The sequence below is a fragment of the Corvus cornix genome, chromosome 19, assembly GCF_000738735.6.
Source record: "Corvus cornix cornix isolate S_Up_H32 chromosome 19, ASM73873v5, whole genome shotgun sequence".
Taxonomy (NCBI): Eukaryota; Metazoa; Chordata; class Aves; order Passeriformes; family Corvidae; genus Corvus; species Corvus cornix.
Window position 1 is genome coordinate 3846197 of NC_046348.1, and position 23184 is coordinate 3869380.

The following is a 23184-nucleotide window of genomic DNA, read 5'->3' on the forward strand; positions in this document are numbered from 1 at the left end:
AGGACCCCGTTACATGTGTCCATTGTGGTCAGGAATGAGCCTGTGTTCAGTCAGCTCCTGCAATGCAAGCAGTAAGTCTCACTTGAATGTAAAATACACTGAGGTTACCTGTATAGTGAAGATACGGAAACTGGTTTAACAACTCTTCTGTGCCTTTTTGCCTTACAATAAGACTAGTAATAACTTTGGATGCAGAAGTGTAAAGGCTGTGCATAAGTGAAGATGCTAAAACCATGTCAGAAGCCATGTAAGATTTTGCTCTACTGTAAAGAAGCAGCAAATTGCATCTTTGTGCTTTTCAAAGAGACTGAAATAATTTCAAAGGTGAGGTAATGTAGGAAGCTTGATTTGTAGTGGAGTTAAAAGGAGTAGTAAGACTCTTGAAATATCTCAGTATGTTCTTGAGTTCGGCTTGGGTTCTGCTTAAAGCTGACACCGGTGACTTCTTAGGGTGGTGAAGCAGAACACTTCCTTTGACTCTGTTTGATTGCAGCTGAATTTGCAGTTCTTGTACACAGCTTACTCAAGGGGATTTGCCTCTTCGTTACACTTAGTGGGAGTCCAAATCTACCAGGGATTCTACACTTCCCTAGGAGCAGTGAGCTTGAATCTAGTAGTCATTGAAAGGTGCTGTGCTTGTTTTAGAGTATTCACAAATTCTCTGAAGTAACTGGAGCTACAGTAGGCTTCTTGGCAAGCAAAAGTTGTCAGAGATGTATGAGATGAACTAGTACAGCTGTTCAGACGCTTGAAACTTAAGCTGTGTTGGGGAACCACTTTTTAAGGTATAAACTGGGGACTCTAACTCTTTATTTTTAGACTAGACTTGGAGCTGAAGGATCATGAAGGAAGCACAGCTCTGTGGCTTGCAGTCCAGTATATCACTGTATCATCTGATCAGTCTGTGAACCCTTTCGAGGATGCCCCTGTTGTGAATGGAACCTCATTTGATGAGAACAGTTTTGCAGCAAGGTTGATCCAGCGAGGCAGCAATACAGATGCTCCAGACACAGTAACAGGTAAAACAGAGTATTTCTTTGTAGGTGGAAGGCTTGTAAGTTAATTGCTTGATGCTGACTGCACTTGGAGGAGCTGGATGAGGTTTCAGCAGCATTTTCTCCATAATAAATGGTAGGTGGTAGTTGCTTTACCCACAGCTGGCACACTGACAGTCCCAAGCTGAGCTGGACTTGCAGGAAGTGACAGAACATATGGAGTCATTGCCAGATTCTAATATCCTCTTTACACTTTCAAGATGTGTAATCACTAAATTAAAGTGCATGTGACAGTCCAGTGTTGGAAGGGGACTGCTAGTACCTAGGGTTTTCCTTGTTGGCTTCAAAGTGTAATGTTGTAAGGTAGTGGGGAAGGTGTTAGCAGACTTACTATCAGTGTGGTTGGAGTAGCACTCTAACAGTGTTCATGGTTTTTCTGTAGGAAACTGCTTACTTCAGAGAGCAGCTGGTGCAGGAAATGAGGCAGCTTCTCTCTTCCTAGCAACTCATGGAGCAAAAGTCAACCACCAAAACAAATGGGTAAAAGCAGACACTTAGTCTGAAAGTTTCCTTACTTCTCTTCAGAAATAAGATAGCAGAGATCTCTTGTAGCTAGCTTAAAGCAAGTTGGAGCACATTGTGAACCTTTGCATATTTTCAGGTATTTACTAGCGATCACTTGCATTCTTGTGGCACTGTTCTCGCAGAATCACCAGTTGTTAACATGCTTTTAGCACTTACTGCAATGCCTGGTGTAATAAAATCCTTAGTAAAAGCTAACTCATGTAGTTTGGAACTCCTAATGAGCTTCAGCTTCTAAGAGTGAAACTCTTCACACCAGCTCTTGTAGTTTTAATAATTTAAAAGCTGCTTCTCTTCATGTCTCAAGCTGTTAACCCAGCACCCTGTTTATTAAAGGGAGAAACCCCACTACACACAGCCTGCAGGCACGGCCTAGCAAATCTGACAGCAGAACTCCTGCAGCAAGGAGCCAATCCCAACATCCAGACGGCAGAAGCGGCTCTTGGGCAGAAGGATGCATCTGCTCCTCCATCAGCAGAGAATGTTCACCTGCAAACCCCCCTTCACATGGCTATTGCTTACAATCACCCAGATGTAGTGTCAGTCATCCTAGAACAAAAAGGTAGGTGTTTGCTGGTCCAGACTGTTGATGCTGCTGTGAATTGGTGTGTCAGGATGGGATCCAAGTTGTGTTTTGACAAACTACTGAGAAAGCATGTCTTCCTGTAAACAGTATTTAAGCATAGCAATTAATAAGACTGGCTAAGTAGTCTTAAACTCCAATCATCTGCTTGTTAAAACTAGAAAATTATTTTGTCTGTGCGTGTTTGTAAATTCTCCACTGCAGATAATGGGCTTGAACAGTTAGTCTCAGGTTCTGTTCTAGCTGTACAACTGAGATCGCTTTAAAGCATTTCCTCAGGTGAATGCTGGAATCAATTTTGGATAAAGGCATCTTTCTGTGGTGAGACTTCTGCCTACCTCAACTCCTTAGTAAGAGGACTTTATACAGAGCAATGCTGGTAATGATAGTAGAATTGAAACGTGAGTGCTCAAATATCAGCAGATGAGTTCATTTAATCCTACTAGTCAGCTTCTTTCTAGCAGCAGGATGGGAGTTTGACAGCCAAAGCAGGGCCAATTTTGTCTCCTACCATAAGTGGGATTTAGAAGGAGTTAGGTGAACTGGGGTAGATATTGTCCATCCCAGGAAATGGAGAAGGAGGGATGCTGCCGCTCTATTGTGGAGCCTCCATTCTTCATTCTCAGAGCTTTGTATATGCTTTGTATATTTGGAATTGCAGGTAGAAAGGGACAGGTTAAGCCTCTTAGCTAGAAAACTGAATTTTTCTTAGTATATGTGTTAAGATTAGGCAGTAGTGGCAATATTGTCTGAATGCTAAGCAGTGTCACATCAGGGAAGCTGAAGGTACTTTGTCAGATCTTAAAAACTGACTGCTAAAGGAACAACCTTCTACAAAATGTGACATTACTGCTGCAGCTTTCAGTCTGTGACTGCAGGTTAAGTACAGGAATGCCCTAATTCCTTATGCTTTTTTGTAGCTAATGCTCTTCATGCTACCAACAACTTGCAAATTATTCCTGACTTTAGTCTAAAGGACTCAAGAGACCAGACTGTGCTGGGATTGGCTCTTTGGACAGGTATGTGCCCTTCAAGATGCGAATTTACAATGATAGGGAAGCTATGACGTGAACAAGATTTTCTTAAAGATAAAACAGCAGGTGTGTGTTCATGTTCTGGCTTGTGCTGCTAGGGAGGAGTTGTCAAGGAGAGCTTTAGATGGTTCTTCATCTTTTAAAATTCGTGTTCACATATGACTTAGTGAAAGATTTCTAGTCCTACAGCTTCTGCCCAGAACTGTACTTGCAGTTCTGTGGAATTCTTCTTGTGTGAACTCCCTAGCAGCTTTCATATCAGATCACTGTATTGTCTGTGCACGTTAAGTCGGTTCTATTAGTCTCAGTGTTTCCATTTTATAGAATGGAAGGTAAAATACTAATGAGTTTGAACTGTTCAGGCATGCACACAATAGCAGCTCAGCTGCTTGGATCTGGGGCATCCATCAATGACACCATGTCAGACGGACAGACGCTCCTACACATGGCAATCCAGAGACAGGACAGTAAGAGTGCCCTCTTCCTGCTGGAGCATCAGGCAGATATAAATGTCAGGTAAGATCCTAACTGATACAGCACTTACCTGCATATGTATCTAGGAGCAGGTGGTGACTGCCTTTGTATAATGGCTTGAGATTTGTTTCAGTTTGTGATTTACACAGTTTGGCACTGTTCTGTGGCACTAGTTATGGCTGAGGGATTACATATGTTAACTTGGACCTATGTATAGCTCCATTGGTCAGTACCTCCTCTTGAGGCTGCAGAGGGAGGTGCTACTTAATTCTAGGTAAAACAGCATCCTCTGTAGGAGACTGAAGTCCTAGAGACAGGCCTAGAGGCACTGAACTTCTCTTGTCTCATCCATTTGCCAGCTTGTTAGAGCTGCATGTTTGCTACTATCTAAAATATATTAGATATAGATCCAGCAACAGGAGTCTGATAAACTTCCCTCCTCAGTATCTCCTAGACAACTTGATATTAGACTTAACAGAACATTTGTCTGCTTACATGACTGACAGGCTGTCTGTTAAATTTGGCGAGCTGTACTGTAATGAATGTCATGGGTACAAACTGCCTAATGCTGCTGTGCTAACTTCAACTTTTTAACAGTTGGTATTTGACTGTTGCTTGAAGTGTTGCCACGTTGCAGACAAAGCTGTTTGCTTCTGTGGCAGCAGGCTGGCTTGGAAGGAACTCTGTGCAAATAATGGCTGCACTGAAGGAATTGAGTGTCTCTGAGCTAAGAACACTAACTTGTTTTTCCAACTTTAGAAATCAATCACTTGCTAAAAGTGAAGGGAGGAAGAAAGGTAGACTGCAGAGCTGTGATGAAATACATGGTGTGTTTGTGATGGTCTTACCACAGCAAAAATACATACAAGAGGAGATAATTCTTGGCTTTCCCAATAAAGTGCTGTAGCTGAACTTTATGATGCACCTGTAACACTTGCAAGTGTCCCTGCTGCAGGACCCAGGATGGAGAGACAGCCCTACAGCTGGCCATCCAAAACCAGCTCCCACTCGTGGTGGATGCCATTTGTACCAGGGGAGCAGACATGTCTGTGCCGGATGAGAAAGGAAATCCTCCCTTATGGCTTGCCTTGGAAAACAACCTGGAAGATATTGCATCAACTCTGGTAAGACTGTCAGTTGGTTTAGTCTCACTTTTTTTCATCGTGCTAGCAAAAAAAGGCTTCATCAGCAAAAACAAACTCAATGCATGAAGAGAACAGACTTGTCCAATATTACTAATTTCTGGAGGTCTTTTTCTTCACCACAAATTCCTCTTTACTGCAGGAATCTTATAAATACTGTAGTCTGCATAACCAAATATCTTGCAGCCACTTTAATAAAAACGTAGAATATGCTGTCTGGATTCTTGATCTGGAAGGAGTAGGTATCTGCTTAGATCAGTCTGTAGCATACACGACTTGTGTAATGATCAGCTTTCTGAATAAAACTGAATACTCATTTTATGCTTTAGGGTCTATGTTGCTTTTTATTGCATGTTAAAGTTGAACCAAGAAGGCCTTTAGAAGCTTATATTTACTTTAAAGACTGTTTACTTTCAGGCATGGGTGATACAGCAGGAGATTTCCTAGGAGATACAAGTAGACCTCCTTGTGTCTTTTTCATAAGGAAGTTACTTTGCTTTGTCCAGTTGTCTGCTAGAGACAACTATTTAAAAACTCTGCTTGTGACCTGAGAAATACATCTTGTAACTGTTCTTGGCTGTGCTGGTATTGGATAAGAACATTTATGGAGTCAACACTCTTAACTACTCATGTTTAAACCTTGTAAATGGTTTGTAAAGTGGAGTGGAACAAGTCTTAAGTGCCACATTGCTCAAGTATGTAGTTCTCTAGTAGAAGAATACAAATATTAGCAAACAATTCCTGGAAAAAAACTCTCTCTGTTTAGTTGATTGTGTAAGAAAGCAGGTAAATGGGCCAGACCTTCAAAGGCAATGTCTGCTGATGCTGCTTGATTTACTGTAGGTGCTTGTCATTGCTGAAAGTGAGGTAACTAGTCCATCCTGCTTAAGATCTATCAAAGTATATAGATGAATATTTAAATTGTTAATAAATACCGTCTAATTAAGGATTACACAGTAAACAATAAAATATTGGTCTGGAAGACTTTAAAGTAGCTTCCTGAAATTCAGTGACTGTCACAGGAATAGACAAGGCATCTCAAGTTTTACCTCTAGGGGATAATGTTCCAGAAGCATTAGTCAGGGACTATTGTAGGAGCCTGTTGAAAAAAACCTTCACTGTGTCATTGTGCTTCTCCTTCCAGGTTAGGCATGGCTGTGATGCAACGTGTTGGGGGTCAGGACCAAGTGGCTGCTCACAAACCCTTCTCCACAGAGCTATTGATGAGAACAGTGAACAGATTGCTTGCTTCCTGATCCGCAGGTCAGACCCCTTCCAAGATACGAACCTTCTAACATGCATGTAGGGATGCCCCTGGCATAAATTAATTGAATGCTATCTTGAGTCAATAACAGCTATGTGCTTCCTTAGGCTTTTGCTGGGTTGGGTGGGTGACACTTGGGATTCTGACCAATCCTAAATACACATTCTGTTACCTATAATAGCATCGTGTTCTTGATGACAAGAGTCAAACTAAAACCAGGAACTTGTGCTTTTGTAGAACGTGTCAGCAGTTGCTGGATCAGCTCTTGTAATCTTTTCTGTGACCTTTTTTCAAGCAGTTTAAATCTGGATTAAACATAATAAATTGACCGCACTGTGTTTGTTTTAGTGGGTGTGATGTGAATAGTCCCAGAAAGCCAGGCCCAAATGGAGAAGGAGAAGAGGAAGCCCATGATGGACAGACACCCCTACACTTGGCAGCCTGCTGGGGACTAGAGGAGGTGATCCAGTGCCTTTTGGAGTTTGGTGCCAATGTCAATGCTCAGGTGTGTGAACAAATCATGCACAATTTTTTAAAGTAGATTCTTTGCCTCTGACGTAGTGAAAACAAACTTTCCTCTCAGCTGTGTATTTTGCTTGATAGAGAAAAGAAAATCCTGCTCTTAGAGCTGAGCCAATGCAATGACTGGCTGAAGCTCTGCTTTCTCTCCTGTCCCTTTTTACCAGACCTGGTGCTTATCTGCCCGTATGGTGGTTAATTCAGGAAGCTATGCTGAAGGAAAATAATGATACAGAAAACTTCTTGCAGTGTTAGTTTTCTCATATAACTATGGGATTCAGTGTCTTCTGTCCCTAGTGTGAATTAAAGCCAGGAGCAGGGCTGTATTGTGCTGCAATTAATCATTAAATCAGCTATAGTGTAAAACTCCAGAGTACTCTACTTTGTTAGTATGTTTGGGAAATATCTTCTGTTATTGAGTAAACTGAGGTGATTTGAGTTACATTTCATTTTCGATTACACAGTAATCCTTAAACAGAAGCTTTATAAATAACAACAAAAGAGATGAATGGATAACATTTCTAGGTCCTGGTGCTGTTGAAAGTGACATTAAAATGAATCACAGAACACAGTCACAAAGCAGCCTTGGCTGTAAACTGCTGCTTGATGCAAACAAATGTTTAAACACCTCAGCTGACTTTGCTATTAAATTTGAGTGCTAATCTCTGCTCCCAGAATGACTGACTACATGGGAAATGTTATGGTGAGCTATTTAAAAGGCCATGTAGCACAGGATTGAGGTCAGCCTGTTTGGAGAAACAAATCTCAATTTGCTTTTCTTACACTGTGGGTTTGAGCTCACCCTGCAGCTGTTTGGTGACCATGCTGAAGGAAGCTGGGTAGGTCACAGGACTAAACTACTAAGTTGCTTTGACCCTTGAAAATTAGGGAAGGATTTGTGTACTACTGAGTCTATATATAACAAACTTCCTGGTTTCCTTCTAGGATGCAGAAGGAAGAACTCCAATCCATGTTGCCATTAGCAACCAACATAACGTTATCATTCAGCTGATGATTTCACATCCAGATATTAAGCTGAATGTACGTGACAGGCAAGGAATGACTCCCTTTGCTTGTGCTATGACGTATAAAAATAATAAAGCAGCTGAAGCAATTTTGAAGAGGGAACCAGGAGCTGCAGAACAGGTAAGCTGGGAGTGTTCAAACCATGCTGGTTTTGTTACTGCACTAGTTTGTGGTAACAGCTGTTCCACAAGCTGGTTCTGTTTTATCCTTTTGTGGCTTTACATGCAATCCGTTTGCCAGATGCCAGTTCTCTTTAGCAGGATTTATTAGGAAACTAGGTGTGTATGTGATATGTGTGAGTAAGAACATTAAGGGTTAGTATCTTGTCAAATCTTCTTATCTTGTCAATACTGAACTGAGAAACAGGCATATGTATGTATAAGGAGGAAATTCTAACTCTACTCTTGTCTTGTGCTGGACTAGTACAGAAATAATCTATTACCCAGCTCTCCTAAAGCTATCCAAAACAGAAAACGTGACCTAAAATAACTGAATAATAGATGCTATGCTGCCCTGCTGAACTATAAAACTTCCAACTGTATCTTCAGGCTTCTGGTGTGACACTTCAGGCAGCTGTTCAGGAGGTTCTTCCTATCCTGTGTAAGTTTAATTACTAGCAAAATATTTGAGTACTTAGTGAGCTCTTGTAATATATGTAAAACATGGTTACAAATACAGCCAGTTTAAATATGCTTTAAGGTCAGCTGCAAGGTGAACAACATGTGCTTGGTATTAAGCAAAAAAACCGAATTCTCAGGTTGCCCAGAGCAGCTGTGGCTGCCCCATCCCTGGAAGTGTCCAGGGCCAGGTTGGACAGGATTTGGAGCAACATGGGATAGCAGAAGGTGTCCCTGCCCATGGCAGGGGGTGGATGGGATCACCTTGGAAGGTCCCTTCCAGCCATTCTATGGTTCTGTGAATACACTTTGCATCAGCATGGCAGGATTCCATGTTGCTTCCTTCTCCTGGATTAATTGCCAGATAGACTCAAGCTTGTGTCATTTAACTGAGTTTATCATTAACTGCTGCTCAGTACTTAACTACAACAGCTGTTAATCTTTTGTCTGTTTAACAATACTCTCCAGTGTGGGGTCAAGAAATGACAAGGTTATAGAAATAAAGTCGTGTGAGGCAGATTGGACCAAGCAGTTGCAGCAGATAATTTCTCAGTTTGGTTATTTGATAGTCACATCTATCAGGTAAGTCTCTAGTGTCAACGAGGGAAAGGAACGAGATTCTACAGTTCAAGTAGAAGGAGCAAGTGTCTCTTAGTGAAAACATGTCCTACTGCATAAAACACCTTATTCTGCAGGATTAATGGATTAATTTCACATGCCCTTTCTGCCACAGGTTGATAATAAAGGTCGGAATTTCCTGCATGTGGCTGTTCAGAACTCAGACATCGAGAGCGTGCTGTTCCTGATCAGTGTGCAGGCCAATGTCAACTCCCGGGTCCAGGATGCCTCCAAACTGACCCCTCTGCACCTGGCAGTGCAGGCTGGCTCGGAGATCATTGTGCGCAATCTGGTGCGTGCTGGAGAGTCACCGTTCCCCTGCTTAAAAATGTGCATTCTGCCTTACTGCACAGTGCCTGCAGGCTGATCAATCCCGTGGGAGTGACACCACTCTTTCTGAAACAGAAAGTTCCCGTAGCCTGTACTGTTAGCTGAGCTGTTGCAGAAGCCTTCACTTGAGCATGTTGGGTTTGTGGCAATCACTAGGTAGTGTGGCTCAATTTAAAGAATCTTTCCTTGTGCTTTCTGCACATTTGAACACAAACACAAGTTGTAGCCAGTCAGTCATGATACCATTTTATACATGCCGGAGGCCTAGAAGTACCTCTGTACACTAGAGTCTTGCGTGCTTCATTCACAGAAATGAGCTGTTGGCTAAAATAGCCCTGAAACCATCTTTGAACATATTCCTTTTTGCATCTTGACAGCTGCTTGCAGGTGCCCAGGTGAATGAACTGACCAAGCACCGTCAGACTGCTCTTCACTTAGCAGCCCAGCAAGACCTGCCCACCATTTGTTCAGTCCTTCTGGAGAATGGAGTAGACTTTGCAGCTGTAGATGAAAATGGAAATAACGGTAAACTTTAAGTTACACAAGTAAATGCAAAACACTTCAGTAGGTCTGTTAATGGTGTCTCCTAGTGCTAGAGAGCTCACTGTGAATGGGCTTGCTCTGCAAAGGTGAAAGAATAAAAGTGCAGGAAATCAAAACAGACAGAAGGAGTTGTTTGAGAAGGAAGATTGGGAAAGTGGAAGGAGGGTGTTTCATTTAGTTATTAGGCTGTAATTATTGCTGATGCTCAGAGTCTTGAACCTTCTTTTTTCTTTTTTTTTTTTTACTGTTCAGCTCTGCATCTGGCAGTGATGCATGGCCGTCTGAACAATATCCGGGTCCTCCTCACAGAGTGCAATGTAGATGCAGAAGCCTTTAATATCAGGTAATTACTTACAGTCTTAACAGACTAAAAGAACTGCTTTGTATTTTAAAATGTGCTGATATGCTACTTAAAAAATATATTTGGCTTGTATTATATTATTTATACATGAATTTGGAAGTGTGCAAATGATTCTGTGTCTAAATTCTGTGCAAATTATACGTATGCACCAAGAAAGGAAAGTTAAAGTGGGGAGTTGTGTATGATGTACTGAGTTGCAGAGATGTAGCATTGTTCAAGTCTGAACCAAGCTTGAAAGCAAGGAGAGTTGGATGAGTAACTGCAGTAGCAAGCAGACTTTGATCAGGATAACAAACTCTTTTCCCCAGAGGCCAGTCACCAATGCATATTTTGGGACAATATGGGAAAGATAACGCAGCAGCCATCTGTGACCTCTTCTTGGAGTGTATGCCAGAATACCCTCTAGACAAACCTGATGCTGAAGGAAACACAGGTAGGTGAGACTCAACGACTACTAAATTTGGAAGTCACTCAAGTTGTATTCGTGGTACGTCACTTTTAAAGCTGGAATAATTGGCAGTAGTATGTTAAATACAGTAGGAGGCACACAATACACAGAAACTTAAAAACTAAAAATCCTGGTCCGGACTGAATATAACACAATCTGCCACTCTGTTAGCAAGGAGCTGTTTGGCTTTTGTTTTTCAGTGCTCCTCTTGGCTTACATGAAGGGAAATGCGAACTTGTGTCGTGCAATAGTGAGAGCTGGGGCTCGCCTGGGAGTTAACAACAACCAGGGAGTCAATATCTTCAACTATCAAGTTGCTACAAAACAGCTTCTCTTCAGACTGCTGGGTAAGTACCTCTTGCTGCAGTGGGAAAGTGCTTCTGGCTTATGCTTCCAGGATACTTTGGAGGAAAGAACTCTGGACATCTGACTTAGATGACAGTAATTCCAGAGAGGTGGAACTTGTGAATTTTATACTACTGTCAGTGGGGGGTAGGAATACTAGTTTTTTTTGTGATTAGCTGAAAAGTTGTACAATGCAGATTGTCAGATACTACTTTTTCTGGAAGGATAGACATGGAAACTCCTGGCTGGTTGTGTAGTCCAATGGTCCAAAACACACACTGCTTTTTAACTGGTGCTGTACTGTTGCTGTGGACAATGTGATTGAAAGCAACTACAGATTGCCTACAAACAAGACTCCAGCTCCTGCAAGAGTAGTTAAATCCATTATACTGGGTGCAGCCTAGAACTGGAAAAAACCTTCATGTTTAGTGTACTCAAGACGTGTCTGAGCTAATTTGCCTTCACATTTTTACCTCTAACAGATATGCTGACAAAAGAACCTCCCTGGTGTGATGGCTCCAACTGCTATGAATGTGCTGCCAAATTTGGAGTCACAACAAGAAAGCATCACTGGTAATATGAGCCACCTTGCTGTGCTTACCGGGAAATGGATTCCTCCCCAAATGTAGCTAGGCTTGTTCCTTCCAGTAGTTTAACGTAGGTGTATAACCACTAACCCAGCTGAAACATTCCATCCTGTCTTAGATCAGAAACTTGTAGTCTGACTGAAATCATATTTTAAGCAGCTTGTGCATTTAATATTCTGATTGGTTGTAAATGAGGAATCATGTCCACATTCCAGTGAAACAGGATTTAAATACCCAGTTGTCAGGGAAAGAAAGTGATGCACTTCACTCCACAGAGGAGCAACAATAACAGAAGTTTAGTGGTAAATGTGGCAATGGTTTATCAGAACTTGATGGCAAAGGTGCACTTGATTATTTCCTTCAGAGAGGATGGGGTCTGGGAGAGCCTCCTGTGGAAGCATGAGGTTCAGAGGGCAACAGCTGGGGCTGTGGCTTACCCAGGAAAGGCAGGAGGGAGCACACCACCACCACAGTGGTGGGAAGACCTGCTCCAAAACAGGTGGCAGATTTGGGCAGGTGTTGACAGCTCAGGTTTGGGATGCTGTTTGTAGTGTGGAAATGGCTGAAGATGAACATGAGCTGCTCTTGTGTAGATAGGAGTTGCCTTTTTTAACTAGTCTGAAGTTGTACAAAACATGCTGGGTTGGAGGGCTGTTAAGCTAAGATTCTTCTTAGCTCAGTATGCCAGAGAAACTCCACGTGCATCAGCTGAAGCAGTACCAGGTGACTCACTAGTACAGAACCAGCATGTGCTGTCGGCATTAGTAAATTATTCCATGACAAATACCAGAAGATACAAGACAATCATAACATTTCAATTGCTAGTGTGTATTTAATGATGCTATCATTGATAAAGAATGTCAAACAGTAACATCCTGGTGTTCACTAGGAGGGAATTCACTTTTCTCCCACCCCTCTTCTATCTACAGCCGACACTGTGGACGCCTGCTCTGCCATAAGTGCTCAACAAAGGAGATTCCTATCATAAAATTTGATCTGAACAAGCCAGTTCGAGTTTGCAACATCTGCTTTGATGTCCTGACTCTGGGAGGAGTCTCCTAGTATGCTCTGGAAGTAAAGGGATTCCCAGTCAGTGCACCTGACAGCAGCTCTGCTTACAAGCCCTCGGGATAGGGAAGAGGAGGCCTATACATGTCTTCTGCAATAGACTGAACAAATTAAGGACCCTGTTATGATATACTCTGGTATAAATGATTTTGTATGACTGTAAATGTATCGGGCTGCGATAGACTTCACTAGGAATCAGAGTGGATTGTTGAAACCAAGTGACAAAAGAATTTAGACCCTCTTCTAGTTGCAGTGGGGTATGGAAGCTGAAATTTATACTGATTGAATCGGCATAAAACAGGTCTGTCCTCGACATGGTGCTTTGCACTGAGCAACTCTATTAAGTCCTGTGGCTTTCAGGCTGCTTAGTAGAGATGGCATTAAGTTTCAGGGTAACCAGGTATCTTTCTTTGCTTTGTCTTAAATGTTCCCCTTCTCTAGAGAAGACTTCTTGTGAAGCTAAACTGAGCTGTTGCAACCACTGTTCAAGAAACTCTTCAGACCCAGGGGTAGTTCTAAGTATAGCTCAAGAATTGTGGCCTTACAGTAACAGAAAGCTTTACAACATCTGATGCGAAGCAGTCAGAATTGCAGATCCACGTCTTGATACCTCCTCAGCAAACGACTCATTAGCTTTAGCATGTTCAAGAGAAGTGCAAGATTGTTTTAGGAAATGCTCTTGCTCATACCTGCTGGAACTGTCAGTCTTCGTTGCACTTTCATATTTATGTTGTTGGTCCTTCCAGTTCATGGAACTTGTATAAATGACCGTGAGTTTGCTGAAAGGCCTGAGCATGTGCTAAAGGAGAAACACTAAAACTGGTGAAGTCTAACTCACAGTACAGCAATAAATGCTGAAGTGCATTAGGAATCCCAGGAGGGAGAGTAGCACTTTCCTTGGGTTTAAGGAGCCTGCACTGCTGTGGGAGAGTCAGTAACCCTACCAGTGTAGAATGTGCTGCACCTCTAGACACTAAACTTGGGTCCATTTTCAGCAGGATTGCTGGTGAATGGAAGTGTTATGTGGAGGCTTCCTATTAGGACTAAGCTGCAGTATTTTAATCTAGGCTGGTTGTGCTCTCTTAAACATGCTGAATCTGTAGAAACCACCACATTGTCTAGGTAAACACGAAAGTACTTGGCTGGTAGACCAGCTTTGGTGGGCAAAGGCTTCAGCTAGAAAAAATGGGTACTTAAGCAAAACTACATGCCATGTTAAGGCTGTTTTTATTCTAAGAGATAAAGCTAGTATAGACTCAATTCAGCATTCCTCATCTTTACTACATGAATTGGTGTGCATTTTTTAATGACTGTTACTTCCAGTGAACAGGATGGACAGGTGATGATGTGTTGCCCTGTTTGGAGCAGTGACTTGTTCATCTTAAAGAGTAAGATGAGATGATGAACCAGACTGCTGCTGTTATGGGAGACTTGCTCAGTTTTTCTCAAGCTTGTACAAGGAGAGGATAGGAGAGGGTGCAATTGCTGACATTTGCATGATTAATTTCACATCAAGTCTCACTTGATCTGCACTTTCATCTTCCACTATGCATATATTGTAACTGGAATCACCCCTGTACCACTAGGGAAGAACAATGGATGACAATACAAGCTTGCCTCACTGTTTGATGTCTGCTGCTGTCATGTTCCAACAGAATGCTCTGGGGTAACACAGCTGGTCTCTAACACAGTTACTAAAGCAAATGGTGAATCTCTGGCATAATATTGCAGGTGAATGAGGGAAAGTAGTGGTGTCAGTTAATGTTAGCTACAGTAATTAATGGTGTCAGTTAACTGCAATGTACAGTTTGGGGGGTTTTGAGTGAAATAGATGATGGAAACATTGTACTTCTGGTCCATTGCCTTCTGATATTTCAGGGTGTCACTGGTTGCACATCTCTAGCAGTGAAAGATAATGATGGAGAGAAAGTGCATTTGGTGAATGAAGTCTTGACTGTAGTCCCATGCTAACATGTTGTTTTTCCTTCTTGGTTTGGAGCTGCAGGGATGTAGAGGGGTAAGAGTGTGCTCAGAATGCTGAAAGACAGTGCAGAGGAGGGGTTTTCCAAGGCCACAGCCTATGGGCTTCAAACTGATTGGAAAACTGCACAGCATGTAATTGCCAAAGCATTTAAACATCACTTTTTCAGTGGCTTCTCTGATGGAAGGGGCAAAGGAACAGGGAGCTCAGCTCTAACAGATGAAGCAAGTTTTTTAATGATGGAAAATGTGGATCTGGTGAAAATTCAGCTTAACTGAATGGCAAGTTTAAGGCTGGGTAGTTGGTCTTCTGAAAAGTAGGATATTGATTATAACTGTAAAACTCTGGGAAAGATCTGGGAAACCATTGGTAGTGCTCCCACTTTGCTGTTTACAGCCAGTACTGTCCCAGCTTTCTTACTGAAGTCTGAAAGGAAAGTTAAGGTTATTGTTAAATGTACAGCCTGAGGTGTTCATTAAATTTAAAGCAACTAAGTTCAGCAAATTCGATCCTTTTAAAGTGCCTTTGAGATAGTTTCCTTCCAGTTAACTCTAAATAGCTTTCTGCCAGAGCTAAAGGGGAAAAGCTCACTTGAACCAAAACCCAAGTTAGTTCTTTTCTAGTTCAGCTGAGGAGTTGACCCCGCCAGACAACTGGTGGGACTCAGTTCCTCACACACTCTGCCTAGTGTTGGTCTGAACTCTCAGACCACTGAGACTTTTTTGGGAGTTTTGCTGGCAATGCTCCACTACAGGGTACAAATGTGAATGAAGCAATTGGTAATGTAGTGGTGGTCATCACATTTCTAACTCTAAACAAACGGCTCTTCCCTTTCTGTAGCATAACACAGTTGTGACCAAACCCCCCACCCCTCTTACCCCTGCTGTTTTTTAGTGGTATCTATTAACTCGAGACTCAAGTCTGCCAAGCACTGAACAAAAGGTTAAATGGAAAATCAGTTTGTGTCCCTGGAAGTGCTGCTGTCACACGAGGCTTCAGGCACTTCAGCAGGGACACATGGGAAGTTGGGTGGTTCATGCTGTAGCTTTTTGTTCTGAGACTGGATTCCTTTTGATTGCAGTCATCCAGCACTCTTACACAAGCAAATTCCATGGTCCAGCACTCTTACACAAGCACAAACTGTGGTCTGGCTGAAATTTTGTGTCTGTAAAAGTTGCAGTCACTGTTTCACACCACTGAGTGGAGTGAGAATGTTGCTGTTGAAGGTAACAGAGCAGAGTAAGTCGCTGGCTACAAGCTGACAGATGCCTTAATGACTTCCCTTGCTGGAGATAACAGCTTGTCCAACTGCTCATAAACTAACATGTAACAGTATGGGAGGCCAAGGCTGGATTGTTTTGTAGATCAAATGTTAATAGGCAAGTCCTCTTTTTTCTGTAACCAGCAGAGGTGGTCACTGCAGCAAACTTGTCTTTAGAAAAATCAAAGCTTGTATGAGTGACAGAAGTAACTGAACCTTCTAATACCCTCTGTGAAGTAGAAAAGGAAGTCTTAGAACAATGGCATTTTATCTGCAATGTTTGTCCAGAGTCGTTGTAAAAATGTATTTTTCCAATATGCATTACTTTGTTGTGTAATGATTCTACTTGTAATAAAATGCAGAACTAGATGATGCATCGTGAGGTGAAACCTTGCTAAGGAAGTATCTGCTCCTGTAGAGACAGCTGCCCCTCTGCAAGCTATCCTTACAGACCACGAAGAAAACCAGGGATCCAACATCCAACTGGACATAACAGCTTTATTCTTTGTTCTGAAATGAGTCCAGGTATTCATTTTCATGTTGTGGAACTGCTACAACTGTTCTTTTGGCTGTCAAGGTCTGGTGTTCTAGTTTGTACCATGTAGTCATCTCGAATGCCTTATACTAGACTTACCTATAATCAGTCTTGTGAAACAAATCCGAGCTCCCCATGGGCCAGAGCTGGTTCATGGAGTTCATCAGTTCAAGTTATTAACACTTGGTGCACTCAGTTGTGTTCTGGAAGCAGCTCAGCCCCCTGGGAGAGCAGAGAGCTCCTGCAGCTTCAGTTGAGGAAAAGGAAAGCTTCAGTGCAACAGCAAAGCCAGCCAAGACTTCTGGGTGAGATTGTGATGCATTAGTCTTTTGTTAATAAAACTTACTGAAGTACAGATGAATGGCAAGCTTTATTAGAGCACTGTCTGTGGTGACCTGAGCCCTCTGTAGCTGTCACTGTTTTCTTCCCACCCTTTTCCACCTTGGGAGAATCCAGCTGAGCTGCTGAATTGGAGTTACAAGTACAGTAGTCTTGGAGCACTTCAGGTCAGTGAGGGTGTCTCCTTGTTTGCTTTAATAGATATCTCATTCCTAGTGCAAGACAAACTCTTCCCCCCCCCCCCCCCCCATATTTTCAAACACTAAACAGGAATATTTGTGGTTTTCAACCAACTTTAACTTAAACCACCACCTTCCTGCCCTGCCTTTTTGCAGCAGTTAATTTGATTTTTTTTGTGTAGCTCTTGCACTCAAAACCATCCCCTCAGCACTATTTGCATAGTGATTGAGTATTACAGCAAGATGAAACTTGCTTAGAAGGTCAAGCTGGTCCACCTTCACTAGAACTGGTTTGCCCTCACAAACTACTTCTTACAGCATTTAATAGTCTGGAATTTGCTGCAACTTTTAAATAGCTCTTAAAAGTTCTTTTAAAGGCACTTGCCAATCATTTGGGGGGATGGTTTCACCACTTTAACAAGAAATTGTATTTAAAGTGGTGATGTCTTTTTAAATGTGGTCAAGGCCAAAGTTGTGGAGGCAGTGAAGTGCTGCTTTGTAGCTCTTTCCTGCACCTTTTACACAGCTTGATCTTCAGCATTGTGTGAAATGAGTTGCTCACTCCACCCCCAAAGATGGCTCAAGCCCAGGAACGAGGTTCGGTTCTGCCACACATCCTACTCTCCCTGTGAGTGCTAAGAGCTGGCACAGCAGGGCAGTGTCTGGAAGAGCTTCTCTTCAGGATGAGGATTAGGTAAAAAAACCCAAAACCAAAACCACAACCCCCCTGCAATGTTACAACAAGCATGTGCAAACATGTACGTTTAAACTGCTGTATGGCTTCGGCCCTGGCAGCTGTAGCATCCTCTAAGCTTTTATCAGTGAGAAGTGCTGTCACCTGTCCTACTGCAAGGGCGTGAATGGTGCCTCGTGTAAACTTGCCAATTAACTAACTAATCACTTAGATTCTGGGCGTCTCTTTAGAGGTGATGGTAGCTAAAAATCAGTTTATATACACTTTCCAGCTGCTTACACATAGGTGACAACTGCCTTAAGGAGAAGAACTGACCACAGCTCAGCAGGGACCTGTGCCACCACTGGACCATGATCTGCGTGTCTCTCTCAAAGCTTGGCTACACCAAAACTGATTTTAACAGCAGATTCCATTAAAACCAGCAACTGCTTCCCTGCAGCTTGAGGTTTGTAGTGCCTGAACCCTGTGCAGGTATTCCTTCCTCCCTTTTAGCCCCACCCAGAAATGGTAATAATCTGCCCTGCATTTCTGGGAGTCACTCATATTGCTGAATTCTGCCAGCTCTGATACAGTAAATATGGATTTTAAAGGAGCTGGGTCTTGTGAGGGCACATTCAGCTCAGGTTATAATCTGATAGGCACAGACCAGATGGCAGCAAGTCTTACACCAGAATGGAAACAGGAGCTAGATTACAGTAGGATGGTTGTGTTGCCACCCAGGCAGCAACAACAAAAAAAGCTATTTAGAACTACTCATTCCTGATGAGAGCAGTTTGAAAGTGGTGAATCACAGACCAGGAGGGCGAGGTCAATATCAAACAGCAATCCTCACAGGTGGCTTCAATATCTTGGCACAGTATCTAATGCAAACACTGAATGAGGAAATACAGCTCTGGCCTTTGCCTTCTCTACTCCAAGAATTTGATAAAGCTTGTGTATAACTAAACTGCACAAGTTCCTAGATACTGTGTATCTTAATTGCAGAAGAAATTCAGGGTTCTCCCTGCTACCTTTAAATTCTTTGGAGCGAGTCAGGTGCCTGAGAAGGAGCATCAGCACTGCCCTGCAGCAGGACCTGAGGACTGTGCATGAACTGTGGGCAGTGATGCTGCAGCAGCTCCTGTGCTCACTGACCTCGCTGCCTTAAACCACAGCACATTGTCCCACCACTGTGCACACAAACATCCATCTCCTGACTGCACAAGAAAGCAGTTCTAAAATACAATTCAGGCTCTGCATCTTACAGTTTGTTGCCAGGTGTAAAAATACCATAGAAATAAAGCAAGCATCCTGTTACTTGAATTTTTAGCCACTAACCTGGCTGAAGTGTTTTCCCCTTCTCTCAACTCCATCTCCATACGTTAAAAAGCATCACAAATACCATGAGATTGTTATTGCTCCCTTTGCACAGATAGGTGGAAGGGATGGAGCTGGAGCTGCCCACCCAAAGTGCAACGTTTCACCGCAGGACTCTCCCTGCCCTGGAAGGCAGCGCCTGCTATCAGCCCGTGAGGACACACTGCTCAGCCAGGGGATGGCAGCCCTCATACTGCTCCAGGTGAGGGTTATCCAGGTCCCCTCTGTCGCTGTGCTGGGAGGAGTCTGGCTGGCCCCAGGGGGGACCTGTGCTCCTCACACACACACAGCGACTCCCCTGCGAGCCAGGGCGGTACAGCTTCCGAGGGACTCTGGCCCAGTCTCTGTGCACTCCCCCACTAGGAATGGAAAATGAAAATAAATTACAATTCAAACCCATGAAAATGCTTCCAGTCAATAGAGAATCCTTAGAAAACAACTAAGACAATATGGGAAAACTTGAACTAACACTACACTCACTGAGGTAGACTTTGCTCCCAGCAGCCACCATCCCACAGCTGATAACCTTCTTATTGGCTGTGCTTCAGAAACCTGTGGCCTGAACCTGGTTTCATCACTGCTGCTACAGGCTCTGCCATTTTGAGAGTGACCAGCTTCTGCATTCCATGCATCCATTGCTGGAAAAGGAATCACAGCCTTCTGTAGCACAGCAAAATGCCTTTTCTGGAGGTACCGAATTGCTCACAGATGATCACACATCTTCACAGAATCACAGGGGCTTGGGTTGGAAGGGACCTTAAAGATCATCCAGTCCACCCCATGCCATAGGCAGGGACACCTTCCACTAGACCAGGCTCTTCTAGGCCTTCTGTGCCTTGACTAAACACAGTGATTTTGAGAACTGGGGCAAAAGAAAAAGTACTTCCCCAGCTAATTCATCATGTCTCTTAATGTCTAAGTGTCTCTCTGGGGGCCAAATCCTGCCTGTTCCCCAACCACTGCAGCCTTTAAGCCTCTTACACAAGTCACTGCCACATGACACCTGGTCCCAAGGCTGTCCCCAAGCTCAGTCACACAGAGAAGCAGAGCCCTGGGGTACACAGTGCTGCTGGTGGGCTCACATGAAGCCCAAGCATTTTGCAGTGCGGTCTGTGAAATGATTTCACCTTCAAGCAAAATAGTCCCTGAGCTGAGAGATAACAACTAACAGGAAAGTAAGTAGGAAATGACTATCCAAAGCTTAACCTCATTTTTATGTGGTTTAAGTGAAAATGTTGTGGTATCAGGCTGTGAAACTGTCTGAAAAATGCAAGTTAATGCTTGTATTTCTGATAGGTGACAGAACCTGTTTGAATCCCAGTCCTACTGAGAATTCTGTCCTGTTTTGCTGAGAACAGGAGGATCACGTGCACATGTGGCAAATTCTTTGATTCCAGTGTTACAGAAGAGGTTCAGCCTGGAGAAAAGGAGGTTCAAGGGGGACCTTCTCACTCTCTACAACTCCCTGACAGGAGTTTAGAGCCAGGTGAAGGTTAAACTCTACTCCCAGGGAACAAGGGACAAGGTAAGAGGAAACAGCCTCAAGTTGTGCCAGGGGAGGTTTAGGTTGGATATTGGGGAAAATGTCTTTATGGAAAGGGTGGTCAGGCACTGGCACAGCTGCTCAGGGCAGTGGTGGAGTCCTCATCCCCGCAGGGATTTAAAAGCTGTGTGGATGTGGCCCTTGGGGACACAGGTTAGTGCTGGTCTTGGCAGTGCTGAGGGAATGGTTGGACTTGGTGGTCTCAGAGGGCTCTTCCCACCTGAACAACCCTATGAATTTAGACAGGGACAGAGTCCATGCCTGGCATATTCCAGCCCTGGCAGCACCACTGTACACTGTGCCAGGTCACAGACCTCAGCTACCTATGGAGTGCAGTGGCTGCAGGAGCCAGGACAGCTTCCCACACCCCTCCTGCCAGGAGAGGCAAGAACAAAGCACAGGGCACCCAAAAAGGACAGGAATGCTCTCCTCCAAAGGGTACAAGTTTACCTCTGTCTGGAGCACCAGAACCGGGTGCCTTTAGTGGAGCTCCATTCAGAGTTGCAGGGTGGGAACTGCTGCTTCTTCTGCTCAGTTTCTGCTTGGAATTTGAGAGCTTCCTCAATGGCAGCCTCAACCTCCCTCAGGGCTTCTGTCGGTGCCCCATTTTCATTGTAGAATCTGCCCACCAGCTTCCCTGGGAGAGGAGATCAATTAAGACCAGTGTTTCTAGGCAAGGAAAATGCATCATTCTGGTGGGGTTATTTTTAATTTGTTATTTAAAGACAAAAATAAAAGGAGATGTCACCATGGCCCAATTTTAGAACCCAACTGAGCTTACATCCCTTCAACCCCATGGAGCACACAGCAATTTACCCATATTAATAAATCCATGCAGGTTAAGCTTAAGCACAGACTCATTAAAGACCTGCAAACTAAAGACAGTTTCAGCTGCACAACCCAGAAGCCTTTCCCACCCATGCACCTCCTTCCCCAAAGCAGTTTCCCTGCACTGCTGCTCCTATAGTCTCCCAAGTCCTGGTGATTTCTGGCTGGCTCCATGCTTTTTGCTCGGCAGAGACAATCAAAGCAGGGCAACAGCCAGATGGGAAAACTATTAAACTTTCCCTTGGAAGGAAGCAGACCTCGAAGATCTGGTGTGGCTGCAGCTCCAGCTGGTCCCCACAGGGTTCAGGACGCTGGGCACAGCTGAGAGACCCTTACCGTGGTGGCACCCTGTAGGTGAAACCTGCCCTGGACCTCCCACCATCCACCTGCGTGGCCCTTGTGTGAGCCCACCCCCGTGACACGCACCCACCGCGACACGCACCCACCGCGACACGCACCCACGGGCTCGTAGTTGTCGCGGTAGAAGTTCAACCAGCTGTGGATGGAGAGCAGCTCCGGGGGCGACAGCCCTGACACGTTGTCCACCAGCCCCGCCGGGGTGAAGTCGCCGCTGGCAAACGCTCTGGTGGCATCTCTGCCTGCGGGGCAGGGGGTGGCGAGACCCCCCAGCCACAGGGTGAATTCCTCAGTCACAGAGTGAATTCCACAGCCAGGGGATGAACCCTCCCGGCCACGGAATGAGCCCCCAGGCATGGAGTGAATCCCGCAGCCCGGGGTGCGACCCCAGCCATGGAGTGGGCTCCCCAAACACGGGGTGAGCCCTCCCTCCTCCCAGCCGGGGCTGCGACCGCCAGGCACGGAGTGAACCCCCCAGTCAGGGGTGAGACCCGATCACACACACAGACACACACAGACAGACACACCCCAGCCCGGGGATGATCCCTCCCCAGCCACGCCATGCCAGGCCCACACCCAGCCCCTCCCCGCCCCACCAGAGGTACCTGCGAGCCTGCTGTAGGCGCCGCCGGGCCCATAGTGCTTGCGGCCCCGCTCCACATCGAAGACCCGTCCCAGCAGGGCGAGGGTAGAGCCCGGGCTCGCCCGGTGCCCCCCGGTAGCGGCGCAGCTCCGCCGCGCTGAGCAGGCGGGCACGGGGCTCGAACCCGTGGCGCAAGAGGCAGGCGGCGGCCAGGCACAGCAGTCCCGCGGCCGCGCCCCGCCACATCGCGCCGCGACACCACGACGCTTGCACGACCGTTTTCTCGCCGCACGCAGCGTGGCGGCCAACCACGGCCGGCGCCGCGTGCGCAGGATGGCCGTCCCGAGGGCGCACTTTACGGCAGTGTGGCAGCGGCCATGGAACGGTTCGGGTTGGAAGGGCCCATAAAGCTCATTCCTTCCTTCCTTCCAGCCCCTGCCCTGCGCAGGGACACCTGCCACGATCTCGGGTTGCTCCAAGCCCCGTCCAACCCGGCCTCGAACGCTTCCAGGGATGGGGCAGCCACAGCTCCTCCGGGCAACCTGGGCCAGGGCCTCAGCACCCTGACAGGGAAAAGTTTCTTCTTAATGATGTCATTCCTAAAGACCTTCTCAGAATCACAGAATCGTTAGGGTTGTTGGTGCCCTCTGGAAATCACCCGGTCGAAACCCCTGCCAAGGCAGGGTCACCTGGAGCAGGTGACACAGGAAGGTCCGAGTGGGTTTGGAATCTCTCCAAAGAGGGAGACTCCCATGCCCTCCCTGGGCAAGTCTGTCCCAGTGCTCTGCCACACTCACGTAAAGAAGTTTTTCTCGAGTTGAGGTGAAATGTGTTCACGGGCGTTACTCTTTATCCGGTCACTGCGCACCACTGAAGAGAGTTTGGCACTGGCCTCTTGGCACCCCTTAGAAATATTTCTATGAATTAATGAAACCCCCTCTACGTCTTCTCCACGCAGCCAGGCCCATGTCCCGCAGTCTCTCCTCGCTGAG

At 44.9% G+C, this 23184-nt stretch overlaps 2 protein-coding genes across 4 annotated transcripts in view; one reads left to right on the forward strand and one right to left on the reverse strand.

Moving 5' to 3' along the window:
- The window catches only part of ANKFY1 (ankyrin repeat and FYVE domain containing 1), a 32288-nt gene extending 15620 nt beyond the window's left edge, over positions 1-16668 (forward strand). For all 3 annotated transcript variants that reach the window (XM_039562918.1, XM_039562917.1, XM_010402524.4), the window contains exons 9-25: positions 3-71; positions 820-1019; positions 1438-1535; positions 1914-2139; positions 3081-3179; positions 3557-3710; positions 4624-4792; positions 5955-6073; positions 6423-6579; positions 7539-7739; positions 8970-9146; positions 9562-9709; positions 9980-10070; positions 10397-10521; positions 10737-10883; positions 11364-11454; positions 12398-16668. In XM_039562918.1, coding sequence (XP_039418852.1) covers positions 3-71; positions 820-1019; positions 1438-1535; positions 1914-2139; positions 3081-3179; positions 3557-3710; positions 4624-4792; positions 5955-6073; positions 6423-6579; positions 7539-7739; positions 8970-9146; positions 9562-9709; positions 9980-10070; positions 10397-10521; positions 10737-10883; positions 11364-11454; positions 12398-12530 — 2404 coding nt within the window. In that variant the 3' untranslated portion in view covers positions 12531-16668. The remainder of the gene's footprint in view (positions 1-2; positions 72-819; positions 1020-1437; positions 1536-1913; positions 2140-3080; positions 3180-3556; positions 3711-4623; positions 4793-5954; positions 6074-6422; positions 6580-7538; positions 7740-8969; positions 9147-9561; positions 9710-9979; positions 10071-10396; positions 10522-10736; positions 10884-11363; positions 11455-12397) is intronic.
- LOC104691235 (neuferricin) lies at positions 16259-22527 on the reverse strand. The gene is given in 5 exon segments (XM_039562919.1): positions 16259-19240; positions 20875-21061; positions 21711-21851; positions 22215-22296; positions 22298-22527. Coding segments are annotated over 5 exon segments (765 nt in total). The 5' UTR covers positions 22439-22527; the 3' UTR covers positions 16259-19026.
- Positions 22528-23184: the final 657 nt, after the last annotated feature.